This window comes from Brettanomyces bruxellensis, chromosome 8, assembly GCF_011074885.1.
Source record: "Brettanomyces bruxellensis chromosome 8, complete sequence".
Classification (NCBI taxonomy): Eukaryota; Fungi; Ascomycota; class Pichiomycetes; order Pichiales; family Pichiaceae; genus Brettanomyces; species Brettanomyces bruxellensis.
The window spans coordinates 159153-181751 of NC_054689.1; the positions used below are offsets into that span (position 1 = coordinate 159153).

Consider the following 22599-nt stretch of genomic DNA (forward strand, 5'->3'; position numbering starts at 1 on the left):
ATTGCTTGCTTTTAGCTTGCTTGTTGTATGTACGTCTAAAGTTTTTCTTTTCATTCTAAACTGTCATATATTTTGGGAATCCGGTTCCATTTATATATGCCTGACCAGGTGGTACAGCTTTTCAATTTTGTATCTGGTTCTCCTCCCTTGACTTATGTCATAGCAAATCAATTTCCCCTTTTGGAAGACGCTGCCGGCTTTACTTTTCTTCTCCGCGAATTTCTCTGCAGTTAGTAGTATGCTTGCTGGAATTGCTAATTTTTTATTCTTGGGATATCTTTTTTTTTTGGATTGATTGCCTGGCCCCCTTTTTCTATGCACAGGTGCCTATTGTGCACACTTCCATATAAGGATACCATTTTTAACAATAAATATTTTTGTAGAGTAGAAGCACATCGACATTGTCAAGAAGTCCGTACGTACAAATTATACATCCAGCATCAAAAATTGCAAAAATTGCATCTTACGCGGTAAAATAATCTTATTGAATGGCTTGGTACCTTGGCAAAAATTTCAGGCTATATATTTAAGTTCAGCTACACCCGGCGTGTCCAATAATACATTATTGAATATACAAAGTGATCAAAGTAGGTAAAAATAATACAAAGGAAAATGATAATAACAGTGATGAGGCAAGAAAAAGCTCAATGGTAAAAAGACAAATAAAAAAAAATAAGAAAAACAGAAAGGTAAAAGGAAAGGAAAGGAAAGGAAAGGAAAGGAAGATGAAGGTTATCACAATAATTAATAAGGATGGCTACGAAATGAAAACGGTATCTCTAAACTTTCCATCTCAGCTAACAACGTTGGATGATTGGCCAACCAAGGCAGCACGTCTCTTGTTAACAGACTCGGTTCCATGTAGTTTGTAAAGATCCGGAAGCTTGGATTCATCCAATAGCATGCGGTCCTGGTCCTCAGTCCAGAATCCGGCATGGTTTTTCATTATCAACTCACCGGTTTTCAAGTAGTTCTGAACTACATCGAGGAAAACGTTGATCATGCCGCATGAGCAGTCAAACCAGTAACTAAGCCAGGCAGCAGATATTCCAGTCTTCTTGTGAATTGCCTCGCATAATTGCTCGGATGATCTTATGTCTGAACCAAAGTCTCCAAACAAATCCTCGATGTCTTTAATGGTCTCCTCGACATTCACTTTTTCACGATCTTCAATTGGCTCTGGCTCTGCTTTCTCGAGACTAGATAGTGTAATTGTACCTGTAAGACCATTATGGGAGCTGAGAGATCCCGTGAAGTCAATATTGAGTGCCTTCATCTCGTCTGCATCTTCAAATAGGTTTGCACTTTGCGATAAAGCACTGTCTGCCGCTGTCTCCTGCTTCTTTGAGCTTTCAGATGCACCATCCTTCATCTCTTCGTCGGAACTTTTCTGCACTGAAGCTCTTGCCAACTCCTGAATTTGGGCCACTCCCAAGTCTGAAACCGAAACTGAGACGTTTGATTCTCCCTCTCTCTTGGAGTCCTCAATCTTAGGCTTCTTGTTTGCGTTCTGATCCTCACTCTTTACAGACAAAGAATCTCTTTCCCTCTTCCTGCTCTGTGCACGCGAACTCAAGTTTCTCATTGGCGCTGGCTTCTTTCCCGCTGCAATGCAGTCATCATAGTATTTCACATACTTCTCCAAGCCATACACAGAGGCAAACTTTCTGTACCTATCGCGCCAAGACATAATAGAATGCCTTGGATACTTCTCAGCCATCTGCTTGAACACAATCTCGGGAACGGTGGACTCCGACCGTCTTTTTCTCGTGCTCAAGCTGCTACCATTCTCCTTGAAATCCTGAACCGCTTTACAGAGGTTGTAATCCTCCTCAGCCGTGTATTGCGACTTCAACAAACCTGGCAGATGCTTCACTTTTATTGGCTCGTTTGTCTCCGGGTCCAATTGGATCTCGTTCGTGGCCGGATCAACCTTGTAAACCCACTCAATCCTCTTTGAGAGAATCTTCCGGAAACGGAAACGGATCGAGTTTCCAGTGTGGTTCGAAAGCAATGGAATTTGTGCGATCTGTGCATAGAAGCTGTGTGTAGATCTGAGGTATGGGTTTCTTCTCACGAGATCCAAGATGGCTTCATCTTCCGTCACGGTGAACTTCGACGATCTCTTCTTTGGTGTCGTATATTCAGAATCGGCATTTGCCAAGCCTGACTTGGATTTAGCCGATGCTTTCCGAGTCCTTTTAGCAGCCGGATGTGGTGCTGGAGGCAATGGGAGAGACTCGGCAACAGATTTGATATCTGCTTCCCGATCCTTCTTTTCCGCATCGGTCAGATCGCTGGTGTTGATTTTCACGTTTCCAGGAAGGTTTGGTGGTCTTTTCACTTTAAACTCTTCCAAGCTTGGAATCTTCCCATTCTTGTGTATGGAGTATATCAAGTCAAACGTGTAACCATCGTCAAACTCGGCTGGAACTGCCGTGCTTGCACTTCTCACCAATGGAATAACACCCGGACCCATTTCGTTTGTAATTTTAGCCCCTAGGCTTTCCACCATCATCTTCACATCCTTGACTGCATCCGTCTTGCCGTATATCGCAAACGTCTTTCCCTCCAAGAGATGTGAAAAGTTTGCGTTGTTTGGCCTTGTGATCAACTCCTGTTCATTTGAGTTGTCTTTTGCAACTTCTGGCTTCTTCTCGTTCACTGGCCTCTTCTCCTCTTCACTATTTTCATCTTTCCCAGTGTTAGATACCTCCTCCTTCGTCTCCTGCTTGATCTCCTTCTCTTCTTTGTTCACACCAGAGGCATCCTCGTTCTTTTCTGGTGCAGGGGAGTCCTTCGTGGCCCTGTGTTTACCTTTCTTGTTCTTGCCTTGAGCTGTCTTGTTGACGTGATTTCTCTTCGAATTGTCTCTTTTCTCATCCTCCATCACATCCCCGAGTGTTCCAGAAGCTTCCTTCGCAACTTCCGCAAGTACTGCTGCCGCAACTTGGCTGTTATCCAGTGTTGTTAAGCTCACTAAAGAATGATCATCTTGCTCTTCCTGGCCAGAAGAAGTTTTAGCCTTGCGTTTTGCTGAAGACGAACTTTTTTTCGGCATGAATTAAACTTCACTGAACTTTATTCCGACACTCGATTGCTGTTTAGCGAGTTGTTTTGTCCTTGCTTGACCTTTGGTGGTTCTTCGTAAAATGGTTATATTGCTGAGCTTGTGTAAGGTCGTACATTTGGCGGAAACCCGTACACTCCCTCTATGTTTCACATAAATTTTTTTTCTACTTCTCTTTCCTCCCCTACCGGATTTTCGCATCTGAAATTTTTTTCGGTTTGCTTTTGGCAAATTCAATTCGTTTGATCACGCGTCCCACGTCTTTACACCAGGAGGCTCTGGGTTTACGGAGTGATCCATAAAAGAACAACCACTATTTATTGTTATCTATGTTCCTATCCAACCTTTTTTGTTTACACCTTAATTCTTCCACTTGTTCCGACTTTTCAAATTTATTCTGTCGCTCACGTTTTAGCTCTTAGATATAGTCACCTCCATGGATTGGACTCCTTCGAAAAGCAGGCATGACTGCATGAATCTCATTGGTCAGCATGCATACTGGAAAAAAAATACAAAAACCACATAGTCGCGTCTATCGACTTGAATATTCATTGATGGAAGTAGGTATCATCTTCTTCCATTAATGCAGCCAAGACTCAGTAGGCATCAGATTATTACAGAATTATCGGTATCGTTGCTTTGATAACATCCTGGTGTCCATGAAATTTATATTTAAGTTACCTAATTCTGTTGTTGATGAGTAGCTGCTGATCTTCCGGCATTTCTCACTCATGACACTTCCTAATGTAGTTTAAATCCCAACTTGTCAAAACAATGTAGCTCTCGAACAATGGAGTTCAAGTAAGTGAAGATGGTATTGTTATATCATCTGATCAATACGAGAACCACATCTATATAAAGTGAAGATATTCCCTTTTGTCTATCATTATACATACTATCTATTACATACTACAATAAACATCGAAACACTCTATAAATCTGGTAACACTAACTTTAACACAACTATAATCAATTTAAATTAAGCGCCCTTCAAATGCCTTCATTAACTCTGGTAGAATAAGCATAACCGCTTTTAGGTGAATTCCAGATATCTTAGAGTTACAAAAAAAATGTAATAGTTAATCCAAAAGGTCATATTTCCTGATTCCGAAAAAAAAATGAAATCCTGTTTTATAGTTTAAAAGGATTCTAAACGTAAAAAAACAACAAAAAAATATACTGGTACTTTGAAATGAATGAATATTAGTCGATTTCATTTGCTGCATTAATTGGTTTTTTATCATTTTTAGGGATTGATTTGCCTGTTTCCTTCTGTTCCGGATTTCCTGTATCCTCAGCTTGGTGATCATCAATTTCAGGAGCACCTTTATTATCTGTCTTATTATCTTCATGAATAGCCTTATCTACCTCGGGAATAGTCTTATCCACTTCAGTAAACTGTCCTTTGCTTTGTGCTAAAGGTTTAGCTTTACTTGTCCCTCTGTCAACATCCGCTTCGGTTTTCAAAATCGGCTTCTGTGACAACAACAGACGCAATTGAGGGCTCACAATAGTTTTCTCCTTTGGCTTGTTATTGACATTACTTGCTCCAAGTCCAGAATTACGCCGATCAATCAGTTCTACCATCTGCTTGAATTTCAGAAATAAAAGCTCTGCACGTATTAGCAAGTCATCCACATCCAATGTGCCACTCAAATCATTCATATATCTAAGAATATCGTCAAATCTGTTCAAAGTGGACATTATTATCTTAGAATTCTTCTCAAGAATGGCCAAGCAAAAGAATAAAACAAACTGGGAAGAGTAGAAGTTAGTCCAAAGCACTTCCCATAGTCTCATGGTGTCATCAAAAGATAGCTCTCTTTTAAACCAGACCAATAGCATCCGAAAAAAGAAAAACAAGTTTCCCGAGTCGCATTTATCCAAATGCTCGTACAAGGCAGGCATCATAAACTGCACTAACTCCATTAGTGTCAACATCTGGTCCTTCATGCCACTCAAGTCGCTAACAAAGTTTCTCTCCATAAATTCCATAAATCTAGCAAATGCCCAGAATGTAAGTGGCTCATCACGAATGACATAATATAAAGGTGAAAGCAAATCGGACATGCCCTGAACGTATCCCAATTGGCTGTTGAGCTCATTATAAGTGAATAAAATATCTCTGAGTGCAGAAAGATGCTCGTTGATGAACATGGAAGAGGTTTCCGTTTCCTCGTTTTCTTCTTCACTCACATTAGCATTTCCTCCATATATTTCCAATTCTCTGTCTGTCCTCCTGACATCCTTCTCGATTCTCGCTTTTTGGTCTTTCCAGTGCTCATCATCTTTCTGCTTGGATAAATTTCCCTTCCAACTATTTTTGTACTCAATATAACTGTCGTAAAAAGTTCCTTTTAGCTGCTTTCTCTCATCTGTAGATGTATCCCATGGATAAACATTTAGCAAAAATAGCCAGGCCTCATTTCTCACCTGAGGATCAACACCTCCATGAAATATTCGATCCAGCACCTCTCGTACAGTTATTTGGAGCATCCCGTATGAGTCAAACTTCGAGTTCCATTCGACTTTACTGATTGGCTTGAGACGCCTCGCATGAGAAACTTCCTGAGGAGTTAGCTGAACAGTTCCGCTTCCCAACTGTGTTTCCACCAAATGCTTATAATAGTCATTTCCCACAATTTTTTTTCTTGACTTATCAGCTTCCTCCTGAACAGCCAAGGCCCACTTGGCAAGATAAATATTCGCACTGTCGAAATCTTCATTTATTGCTTGAACCTGAGGCTGTACAAACATCTTCCGAACTGGATTTGGAATGCTTTGATTCTCCGATATGTCATTCAATTGCTTTTTGGCAAATGTTGTGACTGAAGCAAGACCAGTAAGCATTTTCCACTTGGCGTTTGTAATAAAGTCACCAACAGCTCGGCCAACTGAGTTAATCGAATCGGAAACTGAAACAGGCTCACCGTTTTTCGCTCTTTTAAGTAAATCTTTGTCGTCCAAAACGTTAGGGATAAAATTGATCATGTCTTCTTTACTCGGATTGACCATGTACATGCCCTTTTCCAAAGTGGACTCTTCCAGAACACAATAGTTCTTCAAGCAGCTGATGAAACGATCTCCTCCCCAGTAAAGATCACCTTTTGAATTTTCCGCAAATGGAGTGAACTGCTTATTTCTTAGTTTCTGCTCTCTTTTTGTCCCTGGACTTTCGTCATCATGAAAGAATAGTGCTGGAACTTTCTCTAGCACATCTTTTGGATGAAACACAACCGATCCTTCCCAAAGAGTAGTCGTCTTAGGCCTCACCTGAATGCTGTATAGATTCGATATCGGCATTCCAAATGCAAACGATGTCATTGATGTTGTTTTTGGCCTGTTGATAAATTTGGCAATCTTTGGTTTATCCTTATCCTTATCCTGTTCACCAGCTCTAGACAGCTGTGACTGGCTGCTTTGATTACTGCTGTAAAAATCATATCTTTCACCATCCAATCCATAAAGGTCAAAATAATCCAACGGTTGTTGATCATCAGCACTGACATCCGTCTCTGGAATAAAAGCAACAATAAAATCTGTGTTTGTTGAATCAGCAAACGGCTTCACGATCACAAGATAGCCAACAACATTATCTTTTTTCGATGATGTTAGATGGATATACACCTTTGATTTGGCATACAGAATTTGACATTTTCCCGGAGGGAATGATTTTGGAAACACCGCCATCGATGTCTAATATATTTGTTTAACCGTATATATGAGTAATTGCTTTAGTTGATCAAATGTATATGTGGAATACACTTTTTGATGTGTTTGGGGTGTTCGCCCTTATATAATTATTTGTGGGGTGCGGTGGATCACATACTAAAAAAAAAAAGATACGAATTACCTACCCAACTGATAAACGCAGCAATTAATAATTTCTTTCTATGTAAACTATTCAGCCGATATCGTAGGTTTCATTCTCAAAAATAAATAACCCGGTTAGACCTAGATATAGAATCATTGAGCATTATGAAGCAGTTCGAAATGAGACTATTTAAAAAGCTTGATAAGGCAGCTGAAATATGTTTGTTGAACATTGTACACGGATTGTTGAGCATTTGATTAATTTGCTAATTTTTGACGGTATTTTTAATACCTGTATGTGCCACAGCAAGATGTTACAATTTCTAATAATACACTTCAAACTTGCATTTCAAAATGCTTAAAAGTCAAGAGGTTAAACATTATTATAGAATGAGAGTTTTGGCCCCCTGTAAAACAACCGATAGTTGAAGCAGATCATTCATTTCTGGCTCTTCTATGATAAAAACAATGTGGTATTGCAAATTCGAGATCCGTAACACGTCAAAATCCCTTATTAAAACGCGATTCAGGTCCGAACCCCGAATTGAAAAATTTCGCTGTAATCAAAATACTGGACGCGCACAGAGTTTCTACTTTAAAGCCAGATATCACACAATCACTTAATAACAAGAGATTTTGGCAAAGCTGTTTACAAGGGTCATCGTTAGATTGGAAATGGATAATTCTTTTGATTTTGAGATGTCCTCTTGCAAAAAGGTGTTTGCTTCTTTGAATCCCAACCAATATAAGGCACTAACTACATCTCCATCCAATGTGCTTCAGATATTGGCTGGTCCTGGTACAGGCAAGACAAGAGTTATAACGGCTAGGGTTGCATATCTTCTATGTGAGAAGAAAATCCCGCCACAAAATATAATCGTGACAACCTTTACAAAAAAAGCGGCAAACGAAATGAAAGACCGATTAGCCAAACTAATTGACACAGTAAGCGTGCCAGTTGACTTGAAAAAGCTTGTAATCGGAACATTTCACTCGATCTGCGTTCGCATTCTTAGGATTTTTGGCAAGCTTATAGACTTGAATGTCAAGTTCAGCATTGCAGATGACACTGACTCGAAGCAATTGATAAAGCGTGTCCTTGAGACTAAATTTAACAGAGGAAAGCCATCTGGAGCTAATGATATCAAGGTTAAGACTACAGACATCCAGGAATACAAATACTTCATTTCGGCATGCAAATCAAAGGCCCAATTTCCCAATGAAGTTCCTCCCAAGGTGTCTGATCACGCTTTTGAGGACCATCTTGAGGTCTATCATAAATATCAGCAATCGCTAATCAACAATAATCTCATTGATTTTGATGACTGCCTTTTGCTGACATACAAACTTCTGAAAGAGCACCCCAAATGCTTGAGGAACATTGAACACGTTCTAGTTGATGAGTTCCAGGATACAAACTTGGTACAGCTAGAGTTAATGTACCTTTTTGCGTTAAACAGTAACCACAAAGTTACAGTGGTTGGAGACCCAGATCAAAGTATATATGGATTTCGACATGCAGAAGCCAACAACTTTTATAGAATGGAAGATCATTACAAGAAACTTGGACTAAACGTGGTAAAAGTTCAGTTGGACCAGAATTATAGATCGACATCTAATATTCTTCGATTTGCAGAAACTCTGATGAGAACTAAGCAGACAGCTGCAAGACCCGAAAAAGACCTCAAATCAAACACCCAAGAGAACACGCCTGTTTACTTCGATCAGTACCCTACTAATAAGGACGAGGCAATGCACATAGCAAATGATATCAAGAATTTGACTAAGAACAAGTACAAATACTCAGATATTGCGGTGATCATAAGGTCCTCCTTCCTCTCACGTGCGCTCGAGCAAGAAATGATACATTTCAGTATTCCATACATAATTATGCATGGAAAATCTTTTTGGGAGCGGAAAGAAATTAAAGTGATGGTTGATTTCCTTCGTTCTGTTGCCTCTAACAGTGATTGGCTTGGATTTAGTCGTACTTTGGAGTTTTGTACTCCGGGAATGGGTGCAATGTCTTTGGAGAGAATTGAAAATGAATTTGAAGCACAGAGGAAAGATGGCCACAAAGGAAATGTGTATCATATTCTCAAAGAGATTGTAAAGGGGAAAAGAAAACGTTTCAGCAGTAAAGTGAAGGAAGGTATTGAACGTTACATGAAAACAATTCATGGTGCTCGTAAATTCCTTAAAAATGAATCCCTAACGAACGAACAAAAGTTAGATCATATGTTTGATTATATCGTGGAGCAGCAGAATCTGGTTGATTTAGTGTCTCAGAAAAAAACGTCTAGTTCGCAATCACCCGATGAAATTAAGCAGGATGTGAAGGAGAACTTGGATGAATTGAGAAATCAACTTCTCTCGTTTGATCCACCAGATACGGAGGTTTTAAATCCGGTATCTGATGAGGAAGAAGGCACAGCCTTGCTTACATCTGTTGAGACACACTCTGTTAATAAGGGAGAATTAAATCCAGTTAAACTTCTTACCGCATTTCTAGATTCAATTTACCTCTACGAAGAATCGCACTACAACCAGAGCAAAACTGTGGAAGAGGAGCAGGGGAGAGTTGTAGTTACTACTATTCATGGATCAAAGGGATTGGAATGGCCAATTGTATTTGTTCCTGGATTATGTGACGGCATTTTACCTTCGAAATACGTTTTGCAGGAAGAGAATCCATCAAAAAGAAAGAGTGCAATGGATGAAGAGTGCAGATGCTTATATGTGGCTGTAACCAGGGCCAAAGAAAGACTTCATTTAAGTTGCTTTGCTGAGAATGATGGATTTGGCTTCGGCGGTAATGAAATTAAGCCAGTTTCCCAATTACTGAAAGGGAAGCCATTAAAGATGGCAAAGAGAAGAAAACACGAAGAACAACTCAATAAATCAAGCAGGAGAACAGGATTCTTCCAGTTCAACAAATTAGATCGATCAAAGTACAGATCAAGAAATGCTAAAGAAGCTATGCATTATGACAGTATGTTTAGCCATATACCAAAGGCGGCACCAATTGGATTTAAGACTGCGAAGGATATGCTGAAGGATTCAGCAAGAGATAACGGCAGCCAGAAGGAGAATCCATACAAGAAGAGAAAAAAAACGAAAAAGCATTTGGGAATGGGGAGAGGACCTATGAAGCCCTTCAAATTAAATTAGTATAAAGTTGAATATGACTGTGTAATATGTCTAGAACGTGTAAGCTGAATCTAATAATATAATCCGACTATAATTAATCTAGACTCTAATAGGATAAACAAGACGCTTACAGTATTGCTTAACGCCAGAAGCAAGCATTCTGGAATAACGAGCTTTTCTCTTTTCTAGCAGGGTGCGCATTTCAGTATCAAGAGTGCTATCGGGATCATCTAATTGCTTTTTTGTGAGAGCAAGTTGCTTTTTAAGGAAGAGTTTAATCTTGAGTTCACGAATCGGCAAAAGGAAAAAGAAGCCACCCAATGAGAAAAAGCCGGCACATATCTGTGCTCGTATAAAGGGTCTTTTCTGTCCCTGATCTCTCAAACCTAAAGCAATAACTTCAACAACCAACGCCCAAATACCCATAAAGAAATTTTCGAATGACCAGGCAGAAGGAAATAGCTCTGGACTCACCTGATCCGCTAAGATTGGCTGGTTTAAAGTAGATGCCGAGCCAAAGGTCAATCCTGATAGTATGGCATAAAACAAAATACAAGTATAGCTAAAAGAGTTAGTCCACATGGCAAAAATAAGCACGAACATGACGACGTTCAAAACCAATGCAAGATTGACTCTGCCCGTATAATCAGAGCTCAATCCAATGATCAATCGTCCAATAGCTTGGCATCCGTTGAACACAGCAGTCATATCCGAACCAACTTTTTGACTAAAGCCAACAAATGTGCAATAGGATGAAAGAGAGAACAGGGAAATGATGTAGCATCCCAAAACTAACAAAAACCACATGGTGATCGAGTGGATATACCAAAGCTTGAGGATCTTAAAGTTGAACATGACAGACGCCCTTGTTCTAATCTCATTAATGTTTTTGAGCCTAGACTTGGGTATTCGAGGCTTAGTCAACACTACAATGACAATTTGTAAAACGAGACAAATAATTCCAATCATTTTCAAGGACCATCTGAAATCATCAGTCTGATCAATTAGGCTTTGAGACGCAAGTGAAAACATAACACCGCCAACACCACTGGCGGAAACAGTAATACCAGAAGATATTCCACGCTTTTTATCAAACCATTCAGGCATAAGAGTGTTCATTGGATTAAATATAAGTGCGAAACCAAGGCCCAAAACAAAACCTTGTGTGAGGTACAACTGCCACAATTCATGTGTGTATGAAGCCACAAAATATCCAACAAAATAGAGAATTAAGCCGACAATCATCACAGGCTTGATACCCAGAATGGCAGATAGAATTTGCGCTAATGGTGAAAGAGATTGTGACAAACACAAGACCATGGAGCCAATTAAAGCATAATCCTTGGCTCCAGCACCTGGAAATATATTATTATTCATCCAGTAACTCAAATAAACACCGTACGAGCCATTTGCGCCCCAAGTTGTAAGAAGTAACAGAAAGCCAACCAACGACATCACCCAAGCATAACCTTTATCAGGTGGTGGCAACTTTGCACCTTTAGAAACGCCAGTCACAACTCTTTCAAGTTGTTCCTCGCCCTCTTTACCCTTAAGCTGCATCATCTTATCATACTTCTCGGGATTTTCAGACCGGTATGTGGCTATACGAATAGCCTGGTCCAAACCTAAGTTAGTCATCTCTCTTCCAAGACGGGTTTTTCTTTTTTCCTCCTCTCTCTCAGTGTTCACAAGATTATCATCGTGGATATCGCTCACAACTTCCTGAACATTGCTTGTGATTGCCCTATGAAGTGCTCCAATTCTGGAAACGGACGAGGCAAAGCTTGAAGCAATCGATTGGGCTCTGTATACTAATGATGAGGAATCAACCGAATTGCTAGACGTTAAACTGTGCAAAGGAACCACTTCGTTGTCATTGCTTGTGGAATCTACACTAGATTGCAACGATAAGACATCATCTCCATCCGAAATATTCGGAGAAGAGACTGCATTCTTGCTGGTGCCCATATTTTGGTTAAATTCGGATTCCATACTTTCAAGAGTCATCACAATGAAACCAATGCAGCCAGAATGTTAAAAATGCAAAAAAAAAAAAAGACAATATACTAGAGTAGTTAATTTATCCTCACCCCAAGCACTGTCACCATTGAAGTAGAAGCAATATTATGTACTGTTTATATTCAAAAAGCAGTTATATAGAACTGGGAGGAAGATTTATTCATTTTCAGTGAAAAATAAACTTAATAACATGACCCCGTAATTTTTTTTTATCGCAGTAATTTGCATTTATTATTTTGACAATAGTAATATAATATTCAAGGGTTTTTCAATTGTCGGAATTATCAATACTATTTTTGGTATTGATCCCTTCCAAAAGAAAACAGTCGAAATTAAAAAAAGAAAAACGGTTTCGAGCATACGCTTTTATTAATGTCGGAAGGATAGGTAATATGTCCGTTTTCCTTAAAATACAAATTAAAAATCAGATATCACTCAGCTTTCCATAATGTAACTCTCTTGTTTTGTAAGACTGTAAACCAAAAGCTATACATATATGTTGTGACGATACGTGAACGGTATTCCTAAGGCATACTTCACAAACGAAATGAATGTATTGATGGAATTTTAGGATATTCCAAGCTACCCTAATATTGCCTATTCATGATTATATATCTTAACACGATATATTTTTCTTCCATTCGTTACTCCAGCTCTTGCAAATCTGGAAATAAATACTCACCGTTCACATACAACCTGTTACTTTAGGGATCGACCTGGAACAATGTAATTGTTAGACTTTTTTTTTCTGAAAAAAAAAATTTCAGTACCTTCAATCTCATAAGAAGCGGCTATATAGATATACACTAATTGTAACTTCCTTCGGTCAGTACACAAATTTTTGACTCTTTTTAAGCTATTAAAGCAGGATCGAAAAAAGGAAAATGTCGACTTTGATACCACCACCATCAAAAAGGCAAAGGAGAGAGGCACAAAAGCCGAGGGAAGTGAATATAGTTCCGAAGGACTTACCTAATGTGTTAATAAAGTTTGAAGCATCCGACACAGGAAAATCAATAGGAGGCTCCTTAAGGGTTCCAGGTGGAATCACAGAGAAGCAATTGGAGGAGCTTTTGAACAAGCTTAATGGAACTCCAGATGATTATGTTCCGTATTCGTTTGCACTGAAAAATGGAGATGATCAGATAGACATTAAAGATAATTTGTATACATCGATTTTGAAGCCGGGCATTAAGACAACAGAGGACTTTTTGACACTTGTTTACACGCCAAGGGCAGTGTTTAAGGTCAGACCTGTTACCAGGGCTTCGGCTACTATTGCCGGACATGGATCTACCATATTAGTTGCACAGTTTGCTCCAAATACAAGCTCTAGGATGGTTACAGGAGCAGGAGATTCAACGGCCAAGATTTGGGACTGTGACACTCAAACGGTTCAACATACTCTTCGGGGTCATACAAACTGGGTTTTATGTGCTGTATGGTCTCCAAGAGGAGATGTTATTGCAACCGGATCAATGGATACAACAATTAGATTATGGGATGCCAAAACAGGCAAAAATATTGGTGGACCGTTGAAAGGCCATAGGAAATGGATTAGTTCTCTTTGCTGGGAGCCTTTACATCTTGTGAAACCGGGAGAAAGTCCAAAGCTGGTATCAGGATCTGAAGATGGAACAGTCAAAGTCTGGGATACGAAAAGACGGCTTTGCTTGATGACTATGTCCGGTCATAAAGGTGCCGTTTCGTGTGTGAAATGGGGTGGTTCAAATCTAATTTACTCTGGTTCTCACGATAAAACCATCAAGGTGTGGGATGCCAAAAATGGAAGATGTACTCAAACTTTAAAGGCGCATGCACATTGGGTCAATCATCTTGCTCTTTCTACGGACTTTGCACTTCGAGTTGGTGCCTACGATCATACAGGTAAGAAGCCTCAGAATGAGCAACAGGAGAGGGAGCTTGCTTTAAAGAACTACAATAAGGTTGCCAGAGTTGGCGGTAGAGATTCTGAGCGGCTTGTCAGTGCAAGTGATGACTTTACTATGTTTTTATGGGATCCAGAACATTCGACGAAGCCAATTCATAGAATGACGGGACACCAAAAATTGGTTAATCATGTTTCATTTTCCCCCGATGGAAGATATGTTGCCTCTGCATCTTTTGATAATTCTGTTAAACTTTGGGATGGAAGAACAGGAAAGTTTATTGCATCTCTCCGGGGACATGTTGCTCCTGTTTATCAAACTGCTTGGTCTTCGGACTCAAGGCTTTTGGTCAGTTGCTCTAAGGACTCTACACTCAAGGTGTGGGATATTCGCTCCAGAAAGCTTCTTTGTGATCTTCCGGGTCATAAGGATGAAGTCTATGCTGTTGATTGGTCGGTTGATGGTGGAAAAGTCGCTAGTGGTGGAAAAGATAAAACTGTCAGACTTTGGATGCAGTAAATTCCCACTAACCATTCCCGTATAGAATAGATAGCATCGCATTAATACACCGGTAAATAATTTTTTGTGTTTCTTTGAGCGGTTACTGCTTGGCACATATGTATCAGAAAGCTGTATATACAGAAAGTATATACATGTAATCCTCCTTAAAGATACCGGGGATGCTTATATTATTCGAGGCGGTGCAGTCTCTTTGCGTAACAGTGGATGAAAAATAATTGAAACGCCAAAACGCGCTTAGCCTGAACAATTAAGAAAGCAATGCGTAAAGCATGGGTATATGCATATATACAATTCATGTGTAGCATACTTGTACAAATCAAGCACACGTTAACATCCTATCATGCAGACTCTAAGGAAAGCACCAATGAAAGTTTCCATTATTGTGGCGTCATTGCTACCAGAATTTGGTATTGGCAGTAAAGGTAGATTACCTTGGCATTTGAAAAAGGATATGAAATTTTTCAAGGAAGTTACGACAAGAACTGTAGATCAGAATAAGAAGAACATCGTTATAATGGGGAGAAATACATATGATTCAATTCCAAAGCGGTTTAGACCTCTTAAAGGACGGCTTAATGTAATATTATCCAAGAATGCTGATGAATACCGTGAGCAGCTGAAAAGCGAACTCCAAGCACATCCTGACACCCTAAAGATAGAGGATTCTCTAGAGAAGGCTATAGAGCAAAGCAAGCTTTTACATGGGATAGAGGAGGTATTTATAATTGGAGGTGCCCAAGTTTACAATTCTGCCATGAGTGCACAAGGGCATATTGTTGATAGAATATTTTTAACCAAGATCAGTAGCCCCGTCAAAGTGAGCATGGACACGTTTTTAAAGTTTGATGCGGAACAGTGGGAGAAGAGAAGTTTAGATGATCTTGAAGAATATCTTAAAAGCAAGGGACTAGGCGGTGAATTCCAGCTCTCAGGTAACAAAGAGGGTGAATTTGAATACAGCTTCTTACTCTTAGAGAATAAAAAGTAAGATCGCCCAATACATAATAGTACATAGCAAATAAATAGATAGCCTATCTAAAAGTGCCTCCGTTCTCTTTAAGAAATATGTTAATAGGAGCATTGTGGAGGTTCGCGGAAAAAAATGATTATACACGTGATGAGACAAAGGGTGCACAAACCACACCTCAACCCTAGTGAAAATATTTATTTTTCCTGCCATTTTTTCTCATCCTTGACCGTTAGTCGCGATCACCCCGTACCCTGTATTCAGTATGTAGGCGCGAATACATCTTTTTCATCCTACTAGGCAGATTTTCGTGAATTTTTTTTTTGTTAGTCTCATTTTATTTTTTTTCATCATGCCTGAAAACAGAACTGTGCACAACATCTTGATTGAAGGTTAACCAATATCTTTGAAGGTTATAATACATCCTTTTATCAACAAGGAATCTTACAGACATCCAAAATATATCAAAAATGGCTGAATCCCACAGACGTAAGTGAACGGAACTGAATACAACTGGCCAAACTGGTGTGTTATTGCTTAATCAATTATGGTGCTAAGAGAAATGCATTTTGAATGAACGGTCAACTGGAGTTATGAGGAAAATAAACAAGTCGTCAAACATTTTAGGAGGAGTGCAAGCATTTGAACAGGAATACTATATTTATTAATGTTTCAGGTTGGGAGTAGCAGAGGTAATGGTCATGTGGAAATATCTAAATGTCGAAATTACAGAAATGAAAGCAGGAGCAAGTGGATAAGGAATCCGTTACAGAAGATGAGACAGCAAGGATCACTTTTGTAACAGCTTAAGTATTATGATTAAGCATCACGCCTGTTCTCAGCAGGGAAAACATAAGGTAATTTTTGGAAACATATATACTAACAAACCATCAACCTTTAATTATAGTATACGTGAAAGGCAAGCACGTCTCATACCAGAGATCTAAGTCTGTCACCAAGCCAAAGTGCTCTTTGATCAAGATCGAGGGTGTCAGCAACAAAGATGACGCTAAGTTCTACTTGGGAAAGAAGATTGCATACGTTTACAGAGCACCAAAGGCCGTCAGAGGTACTAAGATCAGATGCATCTGGGGTAAGGTTACCAGAGTTCACGGTAACTCGGGTATAGTCAGAGCTCACTTCAAGCACAACTTGCCACCAAAGACTTTCGGCGCTTCTGTTAGAATCATGCTTTACCCATCCAACATCTAAGGGGATTATATAGAACCACAGACATGTATTAATTTTCTCTGTTTTTGTCTAATGTTTTATATATCTCTTTTTCTCCGAGCTAAATAAATATATTGGTAGGATTTGAATCTGCTTGGTGTTGAATTTGCACTGCATGTTGTAGATAGTGTATAGTTATATATTAAGTCTTGGTTTTACATCCGTACACTCGTCCAGGATTTTGGAACAAATTAGATTTATGCGAATTGTTAACATGTGTGGGAAAAGAAAAAAAAATAAATAAAAGCAAATTAATTATCTAGAAAGCAGCGGTCCCTATGCTACACTGTTAGAATGTATTAACAGTAGACGGATAGAAACCCTTAACTACAAAAAGCAATTACCAACAACCAACTTTAAGCATGATTCCTTGGGAAGGGCTCTATCCGTATGCCCTCATTCTAGGCGTAAGTAGAGAGGATAATTGGATCGCAAATACATGATTGATGCGATTAAAGTTACTAACAACGAATGCTAATTATTTGAACAGTTGGTTGCTCTAGCGGGAGGTGGAATGAATGTAATCACAATATCGTCATTGACGAGAAATTCACAAGGACCAAGCAGAAAATCGCACTATGATGTTCCAACGAAAGACAAAGATTGGGTTAGGCCTCGTATTAAGACAGATCAATGGGACAAGAATATGGCTGTTAGAGACTTGAGATTGACGGGAAACTTCCGCGGAACAAAGGCAGAGCCAGAGGCAGATGAGTCTTTTGAAACAAACAGTGTTGTTTTTGCTTCGCATACACACAAGCCTTGGGTGCTAAGGAAGCATATTATTATGAAGAACTCACCTTCCAAGTGGCTCCAGAAGTACAACTCTGACAGAGACCAGCACTGGGAAGCAGTTAAGGAGGATTACTTGAAGGGTATGGAGAAATGAGTAAATCTGTTATTCTTCATTCTTCTCTATTGTGTGGAAGTCAAAACACCAAGCATCTATACGAGCGCAGATGCACGTATAAGGTGATGTATCTCGATATTATTTATTTATTATTATTCAATTCATTAGTGGAAGATTACGTAGTTTATGTAGGTTGGTTCGGAGTGGTTGAGGTGGCTTCTTACGTAATCAGATAAAGCATCTAAACTGCTGGAGTTCAGTGCAGTATTGGGTTAGTTTACATTGATGATATAACCTTGCTACCAACTGCATTAGGAGCATGCCATAGCTACATCAGATGCTATATCGAATTAATTCAGTTCACATATAAATACAAACTCGTAGAAAACTGCGTACATACAAAGCCCCGCGACCACCGTGCGCCAATCGTGTTAAAACGAAATGAAATGAAGAAATGAAGCAAACGAAGATAACGAAACAAAACAAACAAAGCAAAATAAACCGAAACAAAGCAATCAAAGCAATCAAAGCAATCAAAGCAATCAAAGCAATCAAAGCAATGCAAATCAAAGCAAAGCATACGAACTAAGCCATGGTGCACACTTCACATTAAATGCGAATGCTTCTCCTCCTGAAGAAATCCATCACTCTCTTTGCCGTTGACGGTTGCTCTTTAGCATCATCTCCAACAGCCTCACCATTTCTTTGCACCAAGGGTCTTCTGCCTGCATTAACGCGGTCCCTATGTCCGCCAACAGCCATGGACAGATGCTTTGTGGCATTCTGGCTCGTGTAGTGGGGGCTACTGCTGGATTCGCGGTTGTAGAAGCTGAGAAGACTGAATCGCTTGAATTTATTGCTCATTGAGGTGCCGATTGACATTCTATTTTCTTTCTCCGAGCCACTTGTCTTCATCCGTGACACGTGGCCCTGACTGTCCGCAGATATTTTCTGGTAGTCCTCGCTCTGGGTCGCATGGTGATGGTGGTGATGGTGATGGTGATGATGAGATTCAGACGAAACTGTCCGATTGGAGCTGGCTGGATGCCTTTGCGTAATTTGTGTTCTTTCTGTTCTTTCTCTCTCTGCTCTTTCCCTCTCTGTTCTGTTTGCTCCCTCTCCACTTTCGGCCTGTAACTCCTTCTCCCTGTACGTCTTCTCGGCATCATCCCCTGCAGAACGCTTGTCACCGAAAGCACGCTCTTTTCCCAATAAAGTGTCTGTGTTTACACCCTCAAGACCCAGCTTCTCGTCCTCAACCAACTCCTCGTTCTTCTCCGACACAGAGAAAATCTCCATCGCGGTAGAAAGCGAATCCAATGCTATGGAGCGTCTCTTCTCGTGCTGCCGGGGACTCGAGCTGCCCTCACTCTCAGTCAGACTCATACTGTCCAGCTTGGTGAGCACTCCACTCACCATACTCATGTCCAAGGCGGGCTCGCTGATTTTCGGCTGGCACCACGAGTTCCGGTTCGACTTGGATGTCGATAAAGTTGCCAGAGAGCTCTTTGGGTTCACCTCACCAGACTGGGGAACCATGAAGGATAAGTCTCTGGAACCAAGCTGAATAGACGAGGGTGCCGCCATTCCAGGATGGAAAGATGTTGGCCGAGGCCTGGACACCAGAACTGCCCGAGGGTGGTACTTTGTCGATATTGCCGGGCTGCCAGGCTGCTTTCTATCTCTCTGGAGACCTCTTTTCGTCTCGTAGGATGTGTATCCAGCCAAAGCCAGTGGCTTCGGGAAGCTATGCTGGTCGTGCTGCACCTGCGACGTGTACAAAAGACTGTTTCGCCTCGAATGCTCCGCGTTGTCCTTCTCCACCACGGCCTGCAACGCAATACTGGCCGTCGAGTTGCTCTGCCGGTGGTAGTACCGCGGGAACGGCTCCCCACGATGCGATTGGTGGCTCTGCGGAACAACTGCTGCCGATATCGGCCTCGAAGACTTCGTTTTCCACCGTGGTTTTTCGTGTTTTCTACGCTCCTGGTCCTCTCTGCTTTCCATGTCCTCATCTTCATCCTCATCCTCGTATCCATCCGCCTCCCTGTATCCGGGCTCATCACCAAGCAATGCTGCCTTTTCCGTTGCCGAGCCTTCGCCGCTCTCTTTGGAAGGAGAGGACGAGATGGCAACCATCTTGGATGTTTGTGGTGCAGCGGGGTGCGAGTATAAAAACGATGAAGATGCTTTTCCTGAGCTGTACGATCTTATCGAATGCGGGTTGATCATCAACGAGGCTGCTCTTCTCGAAGTCTGCATGGCCATCGGTGTCTCCATGAGAGAATACCGATGGTGTGCTCTGTCGGTTGAGTTAATCATCAACCTGGCCGTGTTGTAGTTCCGATCCCACTCAACAGGAGTCACCGACAAGAATGGTGCATGTGGTGCCAACCACGGATGAGATCTCACCTGCCTTAGAGACAGCCTTCTACCTGGGTCCGGAACTATCACTCTTCTGAGTAGATCTCGGGGTGTAGGCGTTATATACTCAGGAAATGTAAGCGGCGTCGTCGTGATGTACCGATAAAGACGGGCAATGTTTTCCCCGTCTGGATTCTGTGGATCATCATCGTACGGCAAGTACCCCGCCAACATCGCGTATAGTATAACTCCGCACGACCAAACGTCCACTTTCGTCCCCTTGTACGGCTTGTTCGACACCACGAGCTCCGGGGCGGCGTAGCACGGCGATCCGCAGCTTGTCTTCATCAGATCTGTGTGGTTTCTGAACGAGTTCACGAACCCGAAGTCCGAGATCACGATATTCTTGTGCTTGTCGAGCAACAAGTTTTCCAGTTTCAAGTCTCTGTGAACCAGGCCTTTCGAATGCATGTAGTCCACTCCCGACACCAACTGTGCGAACAGTCTGCAAGCTGTTGCCTCCTTGAGGCACCGGTGCTCCAATATATAGTCAAAAAGCTCACCTCCCGATGCATATTCCAACACTATACCCACATATTTCTCATTCTGGAGAACTTCCACTAGTCTCACAATGTTCGGGTGGCGCAGGCGTTTCAAGGCATTTATCTCACGGTGGATTTTGTTCTCTCTTTCCGATCCCTGTGGAATGGTATCCCGTCTAATCAGCTTTATTGCTGTTTGTGAAGGCTGCTTGCCGTCTTTTCTCCAGCCGAGCTTAACTTTGCCAAACTCGCCCTCTCCTAGCGTCGCTCCTAGGACGTAGCATCCAAATCGAACCTCTCTCGGGACCCTTCTCTTAGGCCTCGTATTATTATGATGCGATGAACCTTTAACGGCAACAATGCCCGAATCTTCTAATTCTGGTCTTGTGTGTGCTTCTGATGACATTCTTCACTCGTTGTTATGCAATGGTATAAAAAGGAAAATGAATGTGGCACTAAACTAGATCTGTAAAGCAGCGAAATAAACAAGGATCTGCGCTAATAGTTCCAAGGTATGCAAATGCGACAAATGAACGCAATATATAATTGTTTTTTCGAAACTGCTGATCTTCCCGCGTGTAGTCAGACTTTTTATAAAGATATCTCTGTCTATATCTATTTAAGGTGTTCCTAGGACTGTAAATGGTCTGATGTTCCCAGTAATGTATATATATGTGTCTTGTTTCTTGTATCAGAATTTAACCTCGTTTCTCTAGTCAATCCTGAAGAACAACCACAACCTGTGTTTGTTCCTGTCAATATTATCACAATTAAATGTATAAAGCAATAGTCACTTGTTCTAACTTAACTTTTTAACCTTTGCAAGCTTCCTTTTTCAATGCAAGCACGAAAACAAGCGTATGATGAAAAAAGGGTTTGCACAAGAAAAGTCCTTTGATATGGTACTCTCTTGTTCAAAGGGTAGAATTCTTAGTTGGTTTGTGACGAGTCAACGTAGTGGTGTGAAGAATAAATAAGATCAAAAGAGACTTTAAAAGAGTGGAAAAGTAACTGTCAATAAACTCAGAGTTAGCAAAAATGTAGCCCCAAGGGATATTCAGATAATAAGATTTAATGTTTTTTTTTTATTTTTTCGGTTCCTCACTAGGCTGTATTGGGCAAAGTTTTTTTTCTCCCAGTATTTTTTTTCCTCCCTACTTTGTTTGTTTACACCTATTCCTACCAGCGTTTACTGAAAACCTTGTTTAGGTAATTGGTAAATATATCACGGCTTCATATGGTATTAAAGCAGAAAAAACGGTTAGTTTTCTCTGGCACGCACCATTTTTCTTTAGAACTTCACTACCACATTATTTCATATCTGTACATTCGTTTTAACCATTATTTCTTTAATTGGATTTTCTGTTTAGTATTATTCTTTCATCGGTTAGTCCTAACGCTGCGTTTCCCTAGTAATCAACTCGTAAAACAACCTCGACTAAAAACAATAAATACACTTCAAACATTTTCCATTCTTGTGCCTGTGCAGTCGTCTAATCTGATCAAATTTTCGTTAGTTATCTTTTAATCGTTTGAAGTACTCCTATGCAGTTCACATGTTTTAGTTTCTCTTCTTATTGGAATTGCACTTCAATTTTTGTCTGTTTGTGTGTTGTTTTATTTTCTCCCCTCTTTTTTATTTTTTAAACTTTATTTACACTTGAGCATTTTGGTACACTTTTTCATCTTTGGTCTGATCATATTTTGACAAATTACTTAAAATTAACGATTAATAAACACAAACATCGCTTTTCTTTCTAACTTGCTGTGGCACAAAACATGAAATACTCAGCAGCCCCGTTTCATTTAGTAGATCACCCAGTATTTCCGCAACGATACCTTTATGTGCTCTTTTTGTAATGTTTTGTCCCAATCGGTGGTTCATGCAGCTCTCATTATTCTGCAGAGTTCAGCTTGCTTCGCCATCATAAAAACTCTTAGAAGCCATAATAGGGAAAAAGGAAATTTTTATTCCCTCGATTGTACACCATATCATTTTCAACATTACAAGAGTACTTTTTCCATATTTTATCGGAACAAGGACAGACGTTTTACTTGGAAAGCTGCTTTCCGTATCCGGTAACTTATCTGAATGAAGCTGATGCGTAATATCCCGAAGCATTCCTTCTTCTAATTTGTTCTCGTTTATCAATTGAATAGCAGATCGTCTGGTCGATCGACTT

At 40.4% G+C, this 22599-nt stretch overlaps 9 protein-coding genes across 9 annotated transcripts; 5 read left to right on the plus strand and 4 right to left on the minus strand.

The window, feature by feature from the left end:
- Positions 1–793: 793 nt before the first annotated feature.
- BRETT_000291 (uncharacterized protein) lies at positions 794–3061 on the minus strand (the record flags this gene model as incomplete). The annotated part of the gene is made up of 1 exon (XM_041278860.1): positions 794–3061. The coding sequence occupies one exon, from the start codon at positions 3059–3061 to the stop codon at positions 794–796; it is 2268 nt and encodes a 755-aa protein (XP_041137074.1).
- A 1212-nt stretch (positions 3062–4273) lies between these two features.
- On the minus strand, positions 4274–6760 carry BRETT_000292 (uncharacterized protein; the record flags this gene model as incomplete). Its single annotated transcript, XM_041278861.1, has 1 exon — positions 4274–6760. One exon carries the CDS (start codon positions 6758–6760, stop codon positions 4274–4276), a length of 2487 nt encoding a protein of 828 aa, XP_041137075.1.
- Positions 6761–7558: 798 nt separating this feature from the next.
- BRETT_000293 (uncharacterized protein) lies at positions 7559–10054 on the plus strand (the record flags this gene model as incomplete). Its single annotated transcript, XM_041278862.1, has 1 exon — positions 7559–10054. One exon carries the CDS (start codon positions 7559–7561, stop codon positions 10052–10054), a length of 2496 nt encoding a protein of 831 aa, XP_041137076.1.
- Positions 10055–10132: 78 nt separating this feature from the next.
- On the minus strand, positions 10133–12001 carry BRETT_000294 (uncharacterized protein; the record flags this gene model as incomplete). Its single annotated transcript, XM_041278863.1, has 1 exon — positions 10133–12001. The coding sequence occupies one exon, from the start codon at positions 11999–12001 to the stop codon at positions 10133–10135; it is 1869 nt and encodes a 622-aa protein (XP_041137077.1).
- Positions 12002–12936: 935 nt separating this feature from the next.
- On the plus strand, positions 12937–14460 carry BRETT_000295 (uncharacterized protein; the record flags this gene model as incomplete). The annotated part of the gene is made up of 1 exon (XM_041278864.1): positions 12937–14460. The coding sequence occupies one exon, from the start codon at positions 12937–12939 to the stop codon at positions 14458–14460; it is 1524 nt and encodes a 507-aa protein (XP_041137078.1).
- A 343-nt stretch (positions 14461–14803) lies between these two features.
- On the plus strand, positions 14804–15451 carry BRETT_000296 (uncharacterized protein; the record flags this gene model as incomplete). Its single annotated transcript, XM_041278865.1, has 1 exon — positions 14804–15451. The coding sequence occupies one exon, from the start codon at positions 14804–14806 to the stop codon at positions 15449–15451; it is 648 nt and encodes a 215-aa protein (XP_041137079.1).
- A 449-nt stretch (positions 15452–15900) lies between these two features.
- RPL33A (60S ribosomal protein L33A) lies at positions 15901–16642 on the plus strand (the record flags this gene model as incomplete). The annotated part of the gene is made up of 2 exons (XM_041278866.1): positions 15901–15919; positions 16338–16642. The coding sequence occupies 2 exons, from the start codon at positions 15901–15903 to the stop codon at positions 16640–16642; spliced, it is 324 nt and encodes a 107-aa protein (XP_041137080.1).
- A 380-nt stretch (positions 16643–17022) lies between these two features.
- BRETT_000298 (uncharacterized protein) lies at positions 17023–17549 on the plus strand (the record flags this gene model as incomplete). The annotated part of the gene is made up of 2 exons (XM_041278867.1): positions 17023–17067; positions 17151–17549. 2 exons carry the CDS (start codon positions 17023–17025, stop codon positions 17547–17549), a joined length of 444 nt encoding a protein of 147 aa, XP_041137081.1.
- Positions 17550–18119: 570 nt separating this feature from the next.
- On the minus strand, positions 18120–20822 carry BRETT_000299 (uncharacterized protein; the record flags this gene model as incomplete). The annotated part of the gene is made up of 1 exon (XM_041278868.1): positions 18120–20822. One exon carries the CDS (start codon positions 20820–20822, stop codon positions 18120–18122), a length of 2703 nt encoding a protein of 900 aa, XP_041137082.1.
- Between the last annotated feature and the right edge of the window lie 1777 nt (positions 20823–22599).